At 39.6% G+C, this 14,845-nt stretch overlaps 1 protein-coding gene across 7 annotated transcripts in view; it reads left to right on the top strand.

Annotated features, from left to right (window-relative positions):
• LDB3 (LIM domain binding 3) overlaps nucleotides 1-14,845 on the top strand; it is a 211,061-nt gene that overhangs the window by 174,722 nt on the left and 21,494 nt on the right. For all 7 annotated transcript variants that reach the window (XM_050958590.1, XM_050958589.1, XM_050958591.1 and 4 more), the window contains 2 exons: nucleotides 1,996-2,043; nucleotides 6,448-6,587. In XM_050958590.1, the coding sequence (XP_050814547.1) occupies nucleotides 1,996-2,043; nucleotides 6,448-6,587 (188 nt within the window). The remainder of the gene's footprint in view (nucleotides 1-1,995; nucleotides 2,044-6,447; nucleotides 6,588-14,845) is intronic.

Here is a 14,845-nt window from a genome sequence, read left to right as displayed (position 1 = left end):
AGAACAGCAAGAGGTGGCAAGATTCTAAGGCATCATATTGTTATCAGAAGGCAAGGGGTACACTCCCAGGTCAAATCTCCCATAGATGTACAAGGTGCAGTAATGCAGCAGGTCTGGAGATTGAAGAGCAAACTGGGACTTCAGATGAACTGTATAAAATTAGTTTCCTGATAGTCACAGGTGAAGAGGACTCTGAAGGGGTAGAGCTCCATACTAGTGGTCATAGGGCTGAATTGTAGCTGGAGTTAGATTCTTTCTCTTTACATAGAAACCGTCTTGTTTCTTTTGTTATAAACTGTCCATTCAGGAGCATGCTAAAGATGTGTTTAAATGAGTGCCTATAATTGGGCTCCTAAGTCCATATTTTGGCACTTAGATAAGAAGCCTGACCTTTCAAAAAAACTAAACATCCAGCAGCTCCCATTTAAAAACAAGGCAACTTATTTAGGTGCTAAAATATGGAGCTAGGAAACCAACTTGGGCACCCATTTAAAAAAAACTTTTCCCTAAACCTGCAGAGAAAAAAGAAGTTGCTGGTAGTAATAACTTTGCTGCTGCTGTTGTGGGATGATCTAGTCCATTCCACCGGTTTAACAGAATTTTTCAACCCTAGGCCTAGTTTCTCTTAGAAGAGCCTTATCCTCAACTTCTTGCACAAAATTACTGAGCTACACTGGGAGTGAGATTTCTCCATGTTGCCTAATTCAGTCAATGGATTTTTCCTGGATACTTAAAACAAACTTCCCAAGACATGTGTGGGAGCATGGAAATTCTTAATCAATGTTCCTAACTAACGAAATCTGATCTTAGTGAAGTAGGTCAGTTTCTTTAATGACTTCACTTCAGTTAAAATGCACTGTGTTCCTGAAGAAATATTTTCAGAGGACAGGATTACAGAATTATTTTTGAACCTGTCATTAATTGTAGATAGATCATATTTTCCCCTTATTTTAAAGCCTGTAATGTTAACTTGACTTTTTCACAGGCTATCTCACAAGGTTTAAAGCATAGTTGACTAAATACCTAGTTCAATAACATCTTAGAGATATAGGGTGAAATCTTGTCCCCATTGAAGTCAGTTGCAGAACTCCTATTGATTATGACAGACTCAGGATTTCACCCATAATATATAGCTTGCCTGTGACATGAATCTGATGGACAAGTCTGTTGTCATTCATTTTTTAACGTTTTATAAAAATACATCCATCATTTCACAAGATCAAAGCTTCCATAGACTTTTAAGTATTATCTCTGTAGGCTGATCCCTGTATTTTTATCCTTTAAAATTCCACCAACAGAAAAATGCTGTCTGGGTTGAAAATAACCAGGGAAAAGCGCAGGGTTGAAAATAATCAGGGAAAAGTTGGGGGTATTAGCTTGATGCTGTGGTTTCATTTACATTGCCACTTGTCTTTATTATGGGACAGCTGTTTGCCTCACCACAATTAAGGTGGAGCTGAGCTCCCAAGTTAAGAAGTGATGTTTCAATTCCGGGTTCACATTACTAAGATTTTGTGCAACTTACTTAGGAGTATCCAGTTTTGTGGACACTGAAACAAAGCAAATGTACCTTTTTTCTTTGTGTTAGTATTCAGTGAATGTCAAAGCAAATTGTCTCTTTAATTGCAGAACTAAAATCCTACAACTAAAGAATTAACACCCGTGTATGAGCTAGTGCTTTATGTGGCATTTTAGTCGATGAATCAAATTGTCCTCACCTTATTAAGGCTGTAATGTGATTTCTAGCCCAAGTAAGATGAGCAAGATTTGGCTCAGTAACAGTTAAACATTGTTTTTGTAACCCAGATGAAAAGTAGTGCATGTCATATACTTTAATGTGCCTCAGCATACTGCTTATTGAATATAGTATGTACTTCCTTTTCATAAGGAAACTCATTGTAGGATAAGATGCCCTAATTATCCTGATATATTTGGTTCTCAATTTCAAATGACATTTTCTTTTGCATAAAAACACAAACTTTTGTCTTATTTTAGCTTCAACCGGCATTCTTCCACATCCATCAGCTACCAGTCAAAAAAGAGGTATAAAATATTATCTTTTGCAGCTACTACACATTAAAAGTATTTAACACACCACTTTAATGCTACTAGTAGACTTCTAGTGAACTATTAACCTAAAAGTGATCTTAATAAAAATGTCTCCTCTCTTCTTTTCCTGATGACTAATAGTTTTCAAACGTAGTATTTAATTCATTGCCTCTTACATGTTATTGTCTGTTACAGATCCATTCGGTTAAGAATGGGCACTTTCAATGCTTTTCAGATATGTTATTTTACTGTTCCATTAAACCATCTTCAGTCCTCAGAATTTCTTTTGTCACCTGCTTAACCACTATTTACTTTCTGTGGCAGAAATTACAGCTGGTAAATCTTTCCAAAGCTGATTTAGCTTCACTAAAACCCTTAATGATGTAGCTCAATGCTTTATTTCTCTTACAGGAGTCTTTTCCTCTCCATTGCTAAATTGCATCCTCACTTTGGTTGTCTTCGTAAACAGTTCCACAGTTAGTTATTGAACTCAGTGGTGCTGGTTTTTGTTTGTTAGGAGACAATTTTTTTATGTACTACAATTGATTTTCTCTGTAGCAGACACCAGTTTCCTAGATGTACAAGGAAATCTGAGGCAGTGTTTTCAAGTGCTGTAGACATTGAGAAATACAGGAGAAACAAACAAGCAGTTATTTTTCTGCATGATGGTCTAAACATGAGTAACCTGACTCAGATTTCCTAATGCATTTTGCAAATTTAGTGTCCTTAACAGGGTCTTTACCAATGAACCCAAGTGTTTGAGACTAGAACATACTCAGCAATGGCAGGCACACTAGCATTTCAGATATGTTTTTATAATAAATGTAATTTATAATCTCCTACACTACATAACAAATGTTGATCAGATTTTTAAATGTAGGTATGTTGCACTGATTTCTTGTGTAACTGTTTTCCCTTTGAATATTAAGGTTTAAAGTAATAAAAGACTTCAGATAGTGTATATTTTAGCCAATCGCCTTTTGAAATCATCACACAATGCCAAATCTATCACTGAATTGTTTCCAGTAACCTCAGGATGCCACTGAAACAGAGTCCCATAAACTCTTACATTTCAAAACATTGGTGTCAGTATTGGATTAAATGGACACTGTTTATAAGGTATTTTGGTTGGGATTTTTAGTCAGTCTGTCTGGAATACAAAAAAGAGCAATGATTCTGTGTGAGTTCTCACTGTTCTCCAACTGAAGTCCAGTGCACATGGCAGCTATTGGCATAAGACACTAAAGAGAGGACAGCAATAGGAAATAACTGTAAATATGAACAGTGTCATGTGTTGTTAAGAGCATTTTTCATAGTTACAAAATTGTGGCACAATAAAGCAGAGTCCACAGTAAACACAAACTCATGAGAATAGTTCGTCAAAATCAATGCCTCATATTCTCCATGGCACAATGGAACCAAATTCAGGCCATGTTTACACTTTTTCGTTTAGACAAGGCCTCAATGGTCAGAACCCCTAAATCCTGCAGCAGATGTGGATAAGAGTCTGAACAAGGCCTTGGGGGATCCTCCCTGTGTGAGGCTCAATTAAATAGTGAGATTGAAGGAAAAAATAGGCGTTTGTAAAGCAAGCATGGCGTTGAGGAAAGCAGGGGAACTGTTTAGCCCCAGCAAGGGTTTAATTACTCTTCCTTTATGGATTGTTGTGCTTGTTGCAGAGCATAAACTTCAACATCTGCTGACTTCTTCCTCTTCTCCTCTTGTGTTTCTTCTTTTCCTTTGTTTGTTTTCCTTTTTACTCCTTCCCAAGGCATGTTTTCTGTCTCATCTGATCCCTGACTCTCTGGTAGTGGTAGAATTGGGGCTTGAATAAACTGGAGAGTCTGAAGCCTATTCTGCAGTACATAGAGGAACAAGGGCTCTTTAGATGCTTGGAGGCTGCTTGCCCAGCAGAGGGGAAGGAGGCCTAGAGCTGAGTGATTGGAGTACCATGTACATGGCCAAGTAATCTGATAGAGTATCTGGAAGAACCGTATGAGGAATGGGATGGGCAGCAGCCCTTGTTTGTAAACACTGTTCAGCAAGCATGGTCTGGAGTAGAGCAGGGAAATCAGCTCCAGATGACCAGATTGCTTGAGTAGATATAGCTGAACATTTGCAAGTGGACAGCTGTAGATCCTTCTGGTACCACTGTAGCTCTTGGGACTCCTTCTAAGGTATCATGAACATCCCTGAACTCTTGCACCTGAACCAGAGAAGTCACCCTGTGTTAGAGTGAGCTCTAGGGGCTGCAGAATCAAAGAACCATGGAAGTTGTCTGAGAGCTCTTATTCTGTCAAACAATTGAAGACAAGCCACTGAAGCAAGCCACAAGCTCTGCCCTTCCCCTGGAGATGCTCCTCTGCAACTGCAGTGGGAGCAGGGAAGGAGGAAACATGTATCTGGTTTCATCTGTTCCTCTCACTGATTCCCATGGCTCAGACATCTCTCCCACAGCATCCTGTTTCCCTTTAAAAGCACCTAATAAAATAAATCCCCCAAACCTACACTTGTGCAACATTAAGACCACAAAAAACAGACAGGCATGTATATACTCAGGTGCATGCACACTAATCCCCATGTTAACTGATTTAAATATAAACATTAGAGGTTGGGTGTGCGTACACAAATAAGGTATTGTGTGAATGTATCTGAGTTTGTGCACCCCCACAGCTGCATCCACACTTTTGACAATCTGGTCTTATAGCATAAGTAGAGGAGGGCAAAATATTTGCCACGTAAAATGTTCTTCAGTGAAATGTATCTACTTTTGAGGTCAAATATTTTATATGTTTCTTAAAAACAGCATGGTCAAGGAGACGGATTGAGCATAGGCCTGGGAACCAGAAATTTTCATTCCTACTTATTTTACTGGCTGTCCTCATAAAAATTGATCTTATATCCCAGTATACTGATAGGATGTTGCAATATTTAGTTAAAGTATTTCCTCACAAGACCTCTGTGAGGTAAGTGGATGCTGCTTCAAGTCCAGTGCTCAGTCCTCCAGACTAAATTGCATTCAACTCATTGAATTAAAGTAAAAAGTTTGCAAGTGTGAAGACCAGTAAATCCAAGCTGCAAATAATTCTGTGGTTTACTGTTATCATACCGAGGCCTTGTGTACAATACTGGGGTAAGCTGACCTAAGTTACGCTCCCCAGTTATGTAGCTGGAGTCAATGTAGCTTAGGTTGACTTGCTGCGGTGTCTACACCATGCTGTGTCAATGGGAGACACTCTCCTGTCAACTTACCTTACTCCTCTCATTCCAGTGGAGTACCGGAGTTGACTGGAGAGCACTCTGTGGACGATTTAGCAGGTCTTCAGTAAACCTGCTAAATCGACCCCCACTGCGTCGATCGCTGCAGTGTCGATCCCCAGTAAGTGTAGACTTGCCTTCAGGTTTATCACCTGAACCATAAGAAAGTGCTGGAGACACAGGTGCTGGAACAATTTTTATAGAGGTGCTTAGAGCCATTGAACCAAAGTATAAACCCTGTATGTGATGGAAACCACTTCAAGCCAGGGGGTGTGGCAGGACCTCTCGTTCCAGCACCTATGTATGGAAATAAACTCCTCAGGGGTGATTTTTCTCATTGAAATCCCTCGCTGCTGCTATTTGGAATCTTTCAAAGAGTTTTGCACTTACCTGATCTCTCCCCTATGCTCCTGGATTGAGAATCAGAGATTTTTGGGACACTTCAAACTTAAACATTAGAAAAATAAATAAATAGATTATAGCCTCAGCCTAGATCTGGAAAGGGGCTAGTTTCAGAGATGAGATATATTTTTCTCTCTGCTTTCCAAAGGCCAAGTGCTTGGTCCCACTGAAAAGAGGTGGGTTACCAGTTCTCACAGCACTAGTATAAATCACTGAATTTTGTTTGATTTTGCTCCCATTTAAATCAGTAGCAAAACGCCCACTGATTTCAATTAGACCAGGATAAGCCTCTTTGTAGGCCCTAGGTAAATGGACCAAGAATCTAATTTTCAGATGCCTAGCCCTGACGTCTGAAATGATCAACCCCTGCTAAGTGGGATCTTCCTGCAGTTGGTCACACCCATAAATAGAGATTGATTAGGTCTCCTATTTCGCTAGTTTTACCAACCAAAGGGATTGAGTCTGTAAAGTTGCCAGTATTAAAGATACTGACAGCAGGCTCTTTTTTCGCTCATTAAATTTGTTTTTAAAGCAGTCATTAAAATGCCAGTGATGGGGGCTGCATTGGCTGCCTTCATCGCCTATAATGGCTACAAAAGCTAATGAATCTCACGTTCTTATTTCTTTGCCATTAAGGAAGCATCCCTGGGGTGGTATGGAAGCTGACAAATCTCTTGATTTCTTAATCTGTGGCTCTTGATGTCTGGAAAATTGCTCACAGCTTTGCTTTGCTTTTAGAGGTACGGGCCAGTCCTATTCATCAACTCCGGTTTCCCAGGGTACCGCTTCTTCCTCAGGCTACAGTGAAAGTCCAGTTCCTGCTCCAAAACCAAGAGTTGTCACTACTGCTAGCATAAGGCCCTCTGTCTACCAGCCAGGTAAGGTGATTTCAAAATGGTGAAAGGGTCCATACCAATGTCCAGTAGCGTTTTATGCAGAAAATGCAAGGCCTTTTTACCCACAAAGGAGCAAATATTGTGACTTCTGAATTATGTTGGGTTTGTATTCTGCTTAGAAGCCACTGTCAGAAGGAAGGGACTTAGGGGGAGGAGAAAGAAGGGGGTTAACAAGAAACCAAAGTGATCTAAATTTCCCAATGCGAGGCATCTGAAATGCATTTGCAAGCCACAATCTGTGCACCTAATAAGCAACAAGGGAACTTATGTGCACTTGAATGTTGATAACAGGTTTTAAGAATGCTAGACCCTCTGTGCACCTAAATGTGTTAGTGAAACAAATGAGAGATGGCTTAAGGTATGACAGTCTCTATTAAATTGTGTGAGTATATTTGCAAAATAGGTAAGGCTATGAATCGAGCTTCTCAAACTTTCTTTCACATGTAAGGAATGATGTATCCTTGAAAAGCATTTTGTTTGCAATGCTTTGCTCCCCATTCCCTGCAAATCCAGTTAGTGAAGGGTTCATTTGATTATAATCTTACTTAGAAAATGTGTTAACTGTTGTTTAAATGTCCTTTGTATTAATGTGTTACAAGTGGAGCAAATCGACTGCAAACATCCAAAACCAGCCATGACCAAATATGTGTAACCCAGATTGTACAAATTAAAGAATAAGGACATAAAAATCTAAACATACTTACCAATAAAAAATCCTATCCCCATCCATCCCAGTAACACATGCTTAATTCAATTAACAATTAAACCTATTGTAGTCTTAGCAAATGTGCTTCAAGGATGCTTTACATCTTGCAGTCTAAGTAAAAAAGAAAAGTCTGCCAAATCTGCCTATAAATCCCAAGAGTCCAGTGTCCTCATCCATTCTAAAGTTCTGAGAGAGAAGAGAAGGTATCTTAAATTAAAAGGCTAAGAGAGGCAAAAAGCTCTCATGGGAAGGTATAGATGTGACATAACCCAGCTAATAGCTGACATATTTTAGGCTATTTAAAGGAACTTTCATCATTGGTCTCAACATCATTAACAATAAAGCCTTAAACTTCTACTAATTTTGTTTTTAGTTACATAGGCCAGTCCATATTCCCTCACTACTGGATAGGAATAACTCCCACTGAAGCCAATGGGAGTTACTGCTGTCCCGCAAAGGAGAACAAGGACCCCCCATAATTTTTTTAAAGGAAGAGTGAATCAGTTCCCATAATAGATATGAGAGCACAGATATGAGGATACCTAAAACATCTCTGGGAAATCTGATGATAGACTGGGTGCTCAGTTAGGGTCCTGGTGGACCTAATCCTGCAAACCCTGAGTACTTAGGACTCCCATTAAAGTAAATGAGTTTCAGAAGCTATTGCTGGCAGGTTTGCGCCCTAAATTAGGTGTTCAGTTGGGCAGAGGGATGCCTTTATTTTCCATTGCTGTGGACACTTCTTTTGCAATTCTGTCTTTGTGCATCATTGCCCCCTAATTGCAGACTTAAAATGCACACTTTGAAAATCAGGCCCTGCATGTGTGTCTGGACACAATGCACTTATTTCAAATCTTCATATTGTCTATGTATATTATTCCTTGGATACTGCAGGAGCATAGTATCCCCCAGAGGGCAGGAGGAATTCAGAGTTGACTTTCAGATCATTCATGATATGTTAGAGAGAAAAAGAAAATGTAAATTGTGATAACCCTGGCAGAAAGCAACCTCCACTGGTAGGATCTTGAGAATAATCACAAAGAGATATTTTAACATCTTATGAAGCAACCCCCAAAAAAGTTTCAGATGCAAGAGAGATTATATTTAACATATGTATTAGAAAATAATAGAGTTTAGACCAAAGACAATTTATTGTAGTCACTCTACAACTTATTGCTGCTACTTAATGTGGTAGCAACTGGCGACTACATTTCTCGATATACATTGACACTACAGGCAGGAGACCGTGGATCCAGCGGGTAATGTAAACAAGCCCTAATTTATAGAGCCACACTCCCATTGTAGCAACTTGGTTCTCTGACTTCATTTTCTAGTCTACCGCATGCAAGGGTAAGAAAGTGGAAACTATTATCAGGATTTGCAGCACACTGAGGCATTGGGAGATGCCAGTCCCTTGAGGAAGATTAGGTGTTTGGAGGGAGTTATTTGTTCATCATGCCCATCAGCCACTTGCAGCATTTTAGCTGGCCCCACAGTATTCCAAATCTCACCCTTGTCATAAGTTTCTTCTGCAGAAAAAAAAAAGCAACAGAACAGTGTGCAGCAATATTTCCCCTCCTCAGCTGCAGTGGTTGAGACTCTAGAACAAAGAAAACTAGAGATAATTGGCATTGTGAGGGCAGTCAGTAGGATGCAGTGCATTACGTTAATAGGCAACCCAGGATTGTGACGGGTCACATTGAGACATCTGTCTTCTTTGCTTCTAGTAATTTATGTGACTGAAGAGCCAAAAGCCAGTACAGATCTTTTTCCTATGTGGAATGAACTTCTGATCTTAGCCCACTTCTTAGAATCAAGAAATATATGTTGCCAAAACCTTCAGCGCAATTGGTTCTAATTAGCAGCTATAAATTGAATAGATATCAAATCTGAACTATTCTTTGTCCTGTAGAAGTGATCTCACTAGCTCAAAAGAGGATTACATTGGTGGCAATGTGAGGAAGTTTGCACTAAGTACTAAGGCTGTAGTTTGCACTAAGTACCAAGGATAAATACAAGTTCATTTCCCTGAGTTGTCAATCTGACACCTTTCTGAAGTGTGAGATTCACTTTTAAAATATCTAACTATTGTGTCTATACATACCATAAGGCATTTTCTAGTTTTTGTAATTTATTTATTCAGATTCCTAGTACTCTAAACAAAAGTGTGCCCATCCCAACCTCTGGGCGCCTTTGGGAGTCTATTTAAATTATGTATATGTTAAGGCTTTGATTCATCAAGGTTCCATAAAAACCTGTCTAACTTCAAGCATGTGACTAATGTCTTTGAAGTCAATGGGACTACACATGTACTTAAAGTTAGGCATGTGCTTATACGCTTTGCTGAATTGGGGTCTAAGAGACTATTATCAGCAATTACCCTTAGATCAAAATACCCATCAGTGTTACAGTATATGTAATCTCTCCCTAGAATACCAGACCCAAGAAGATTTATACAACCTTCCATCAGCATAGTTGGGCAAGATGACTGAGTCTGTTTTTCAGAATGAAAGTATGAGACTCGATCCTCATCTGGCATAAGCTGATATTGATTTCAATGGAATTACACCAGTTTACATCAGCTGAGGATCTGGCTTATGTGGGCCATTACTAATAAGAGGCTGTACTTCAAACGAGACAGGTGGCCACTAATCCATGCTAATCCCTCAAAGAACTGTTACGATGCTAGCTGATCGCCTCGTTTGATGCCTCTGGGAAAAGCATACTTTGCACATCTCCTGGTGGTGAACAGAAATCATCTTTTCAAATATCATAACCCCTTTTTACAAGTGAGGATTGTTGTTCTCTATGAATGACACTAGGTGGCAGGAAATACCTAGCTCTCTTTCATCTGTGATTTTTTTTTTAGATTAGGACAGTGCCTGGATTTTTTAGACAAGTACAGAGCAATCTATAGGCCTGTCTTTTATTCTACAAAGCAGTGAGATAATCGAGAACAGTAAAAGATAGAGGAGATCTTTCCCTTTAATTCCTTTGATCAAATAGAATTACTCACATGTGTAAAATTACTCATGTGTAAGTGTTTGCAGGATTGAGGCCTAAAGCTGTAAACTCTCCAGAGCAGGAACTGTATCTTCCTGTATGTAAGTGTGAGGCCAGTGTCAAGTGTGAGGTCTGCTTCTTTAGAGCAGCGATTCTCATTTACCAGATGTTTATACAGTACCTAGAACAACGAGGCCCTGACCTGCATGAGGCCTCTAGGTGCTATCACAAAGTAAATGATTACTACTAATAATAAATTGTGTTTGCTACCAGAAACCTATTATGACAACTAACTATAATGATGCATCAGATCAAAAAACCTCAGGTGGTAACTGCATTTGTTAGTTTCTTTCCAGTGGTATTTTAAATTCAGAACATGCAGAACAAGTGCATAGGTCAGTGCACAGACCAATATAGGGTCTAAGAGAGCAGAAGTGTCTGAGCCTAAGTAGGCAAAGCTATGCCCTGCTATTTTGGAAGCTAGTCTTTTTTTATTTTTCTTCCCCCTGACAAAATTGTTTGTTGAGCCTAACTGCAACCCTGAATGTGAGTAGGAAGGTGAGAATTGGCTAAGTCCTGTGGAGGCAAGGACTCAACTTCTTGTAATAGCGGTTATATGAGTAGTTTCCCCATTTCCATATATCAGAGAAAATAACAAAGCTTATCCTTTCTTTTGTGCTATTGGACAGGCACAGGGTGTTTAAAAGTTGAGTGACTGAATCATTATAACAGTTTTTTTTTTAACAGGATGCCGGTTAGTTGGGTCAGTCTGTTGGCATATCTTGTGAATTTTACATTTTATGTGTTCGATCTAGTATTCCTTGTAATGGCACCAGGAGTTGGAGATCTGAAGGCTAGTGAAATAAATAAAAATCAAAGGTGAATTTGTATGTGTAGAGCTACAAAGGTCAGAGTAACATTCCAGATGAGCCAGGAAGATGTTTGAAAACTATGTATAAGGTCAATATACTATTCCTTCCTTATCAGAATGGAATCCCAAGGTTGGTGAAATCATTCCTAGCAGATAGTGATGGCACTCTGCTAAAAGTAAAAACAATTATAATAATGCCAACTTGTTTTTATTTTGCACTGAATCCTGGCTTTCAAGATGAAATGATGAATGACTGAAAAGTTATAATTATCTTATGAGAACTCAAAGCAAGTTATGGACATTCATGACTGTCATTTTGCACCAGTTCTCCAACCAGTGTATTTCAGTGATTGTGACATGATTCACCATGTTGATTTATTTTTTAATGGCAAGTGGATGGGATGGAAAATCCAGAATGAGAGACCCTTCCTCATTTCAGTTCATTTTACAGAAGGGACCCTGGGAACAGGTGAACCCAGGTCCTAGAAGTTAAAAGGAGAGCATTATAACTATTACTGATCACTGCCTCTCTACTCCTACATTTAGCCCAGTCAGGGTATTTTTAATTGTCTGTAGGTCTTGTTTGAGGAAGCAGTTATGTCACAGTTATACACACATGCTGTCTGTTGAGATAAAGAAAGCTGCTAAAATGCAAGGATCCTAGTACAACTTAAGAGTGATGATGAAAAAGTGCATGGAGCATCCTTGTCTGCAAAGAGGCAACTAGCTAAATACTCCCAGGTTAAAATACAATGAGTTAGTATCTCTGAGCCTAGAAGTATAATAATCTTGATAATTTAAGCTAGTGTCAACCTAAGAGTGGTACTTTTACTGCTCACTGGGGTTCCCATTTGTTCTCTTACTGAAAAAAGTTTACTAAAGGATGTTGCTATTGGAGCTTAGTTCTGAGTATCATTGAAACTTGAGATGACATTATCAGGGCTTCTGTGGCATACATTGGTCTGTCACGCTTTGCATGAACAAACTGACTTTTGGGGAAAAAAATCATCCATAAAACTGAGTGAGCTAGAAATCACTGTATTTAATTGGAGAGCCCATAGGTGGGAGCTATTCGAACTCATCAATTAGAGATTAAATATTGCCTTCTAATTCTAACTGTCTTAATACCATAATAAGTAAATAGTTACAGCCCCAGGGCTTAAAGAGATTGAATATAAACTCCTTGTTCTGAGATCTTTAAACACTGTTTACAATTCCAAGATGAAAAAAAGAAGCCTAAAGCTAAGGTAGGATGCATGATTATGAAACAGAGAAATGGCTGATGCTGCAGTATAGGAAAACTATTTAGAGAAAATGTCTTAGAGTTCTGTTTGAACTCAGTAAAAAGAAAAAAACAGATATCATTAGTGTGATCTTAGTAGAATGATGTGCATACAATGCAAGCACCTGTAATTCCCAATAATCAGTGACTGTCAGTCTCTTACACATGGGAGGATGTGGGCAGAGGGAGGAGTGTTAAGCACTAAATAAGCTTCTCAAAACTTTATTTTCTGTAGAGATCTGTGTTATAGTCCAAACTTCTTCCTGCCTCAATTAAGGTACTGTTTCCCTCCCCTTGCCCCGCACTACCCTGGGGTGTTCTATATTCCTCTCGGTGCCTTGAGCCCCCTTTCCCCAACATCATCTTATAAACAGTGTGGCCTACAGTATAGAGCACTGGACCAGGACTCAACAAGCCTCTGTTCCATTCCCAGCCCTGCACTGGCCTACTGAGTGACCTTGGGCAAGTCATTTCACTGCTCGTACCTCAGCTCCCGGATCTGTAAAATGGGTATAACAATACTGATTTCCTTTGTAAAGCTATTTGAGATCCACTGATGAAAGTGTGCAGGAGCTAATTATTATGACTTTTATTTTATTTTAGTGCATTCTCAAAGCCCCATGCCATGCCATGGCCAACTTTGGAGTTACTGCTGCTTGGTTACTCTTAAATTTCTCTTCTTCAAAAGTAGAGCTTGCAGCCTCTGCAGAAACCTTGGCCCTGCCAGAGTGAGAGACTAGGACTTTTGTCACCCTTGCAGGCACTTCTAGAAAATCTTTAGCCAGTTTTATTTAAAACAAACATACACAAACTAGAAATTTGAGGAAATCTGCATAGCCCCTACTAACACAGCAGCAGACTCCACTTAAGGATACTGATTCCACAGTTACAGCTGTAAGTGAGGAGAGACTGAGAGGAAGAGGAGAGAAGGACCTGGGATGTGGGGGCATGAGGTAGACAGTGACTGTGACTGTGTCAAGGAGCTGAGGGTGGATGCAGGGGCTGGGAAGACTAGGAATGGGATAGGCTGGAGGGGCCATGGGCAGAAAGGCTGAGCCTTTAAGAGTGGAGACGGGAAGAATGGATTCTGGTGGCTGAAGTACACTCTCCTTGGAACCTGTCATAGAATCCAGGATTCCTGAGTGGCACCATTCCTTTGCAGTCAGCAAATAGTTGTAAAATCCACTAGTAAAATGTTTGTTTTTTCCTGCTCTAGTGGCTGGCCTTTGAACAGGATGACAGTCTACTAGCTATGAGTTATTCTGTTAACTCAAGAAGCAGAGTTCTGTACTGTGGTTCTAACCCTGCTGATGAATCACATGGCAGTCAGTATAACTGCACGTCATGGAATTTCTGGGGGAGTTAGTTTGCTTTTTTAAAAACCTAAGAAATTACATGCAAAAAACTACACAAGAAAAATAACAAGATTGGAAAAACAAGCATGCCACAGTTAGGAAATGCCAGTACTAAGGTTGCCTGTTTGATAAAATATTTTATTAGGCTGCTGTTTCAGGGATCAGTGTGGCCTGTGTTAGCTATATTCACTGGTTTCTCAGGTTATAACTTAATTTACCAGGGGGTGGTATGGCATTGTTAAAGAAGACTACTTGCACTGGTATTGTCAATAAACAAAAGAGAGACTGGGAGGAGATGAGTCTAGTTTGTTTAGGTCTTTATTTTTGTGTGGAGAAGGGTCATTACTGATGACTATTTTACTCCCACTATGGAGGCTATCGAAGCATCAAAGTCTGTCTGAACACAGTATCAAGAATCTGCACAATGGTGACATTCTCCAAAGGCAGCTGAGTTTCAGTGAACATATAGCTGCCCTGTGGATCAGTAAAGAATGAGGAGAAGTCAGGAAGCCAGCCTGCAATGCCCACAGCTGGTCTGTCAATGAGTAATAGAGGGTTTAATTGCTGCCAGTGGATCAGATCTAAATAATTCATTAGAAGAATAAGCTGACTTGGAGACGAACCAGAAAAAAGTCAGAGGAGGGGCCATTTCAGAAAGCTCGGAGGGCTCCAAAGCTTTTAATAGTAGGGGATGTAAAATAGGAGCCAGAAAGCAGCATGACTAAGAAGGTGAAATACTTTCCATTCCAGACAGTGAGCCCCCTGCAGCCTCTGCTCTTAAAGGTACACACTGCACTGTATTAGAGCTGCAGGCCTTGCTTGTCGAAGGATGGAGAAATTGTCCTGACAAGTTTTTTTGAAAATTCAAGATTTTGTTGAAGCAAAAAAAAATAAATAAAAAGATCTAATCTCTAGCCAAACTACTAAGGAATATTCTACAGTGTTATAACACTTTCATAAAGAATAAAAGAATGGATATTACATGTTTATCTGACTATGGTACTGAGCTCTGCAGAGCTAAAA

Source organism: Gopherus flavomarginatus, chromosome 6, assembly GCF_025201925.1.
Source record: "Gopherus flavomarginatus isolate rGopFla2 chromosome 6, rGopFla2.mat.asm, whole genome shotgun sequence".
Classification (NCBI taxonomy): Eukaryota; Metazoa; Chordata; order Testudines; family Testudinidae; genus Gopherus; species Gopherus flavomarginatus.
This window is presented reverse-complemented; position numbering and strand designations above follow the sequence as displayed.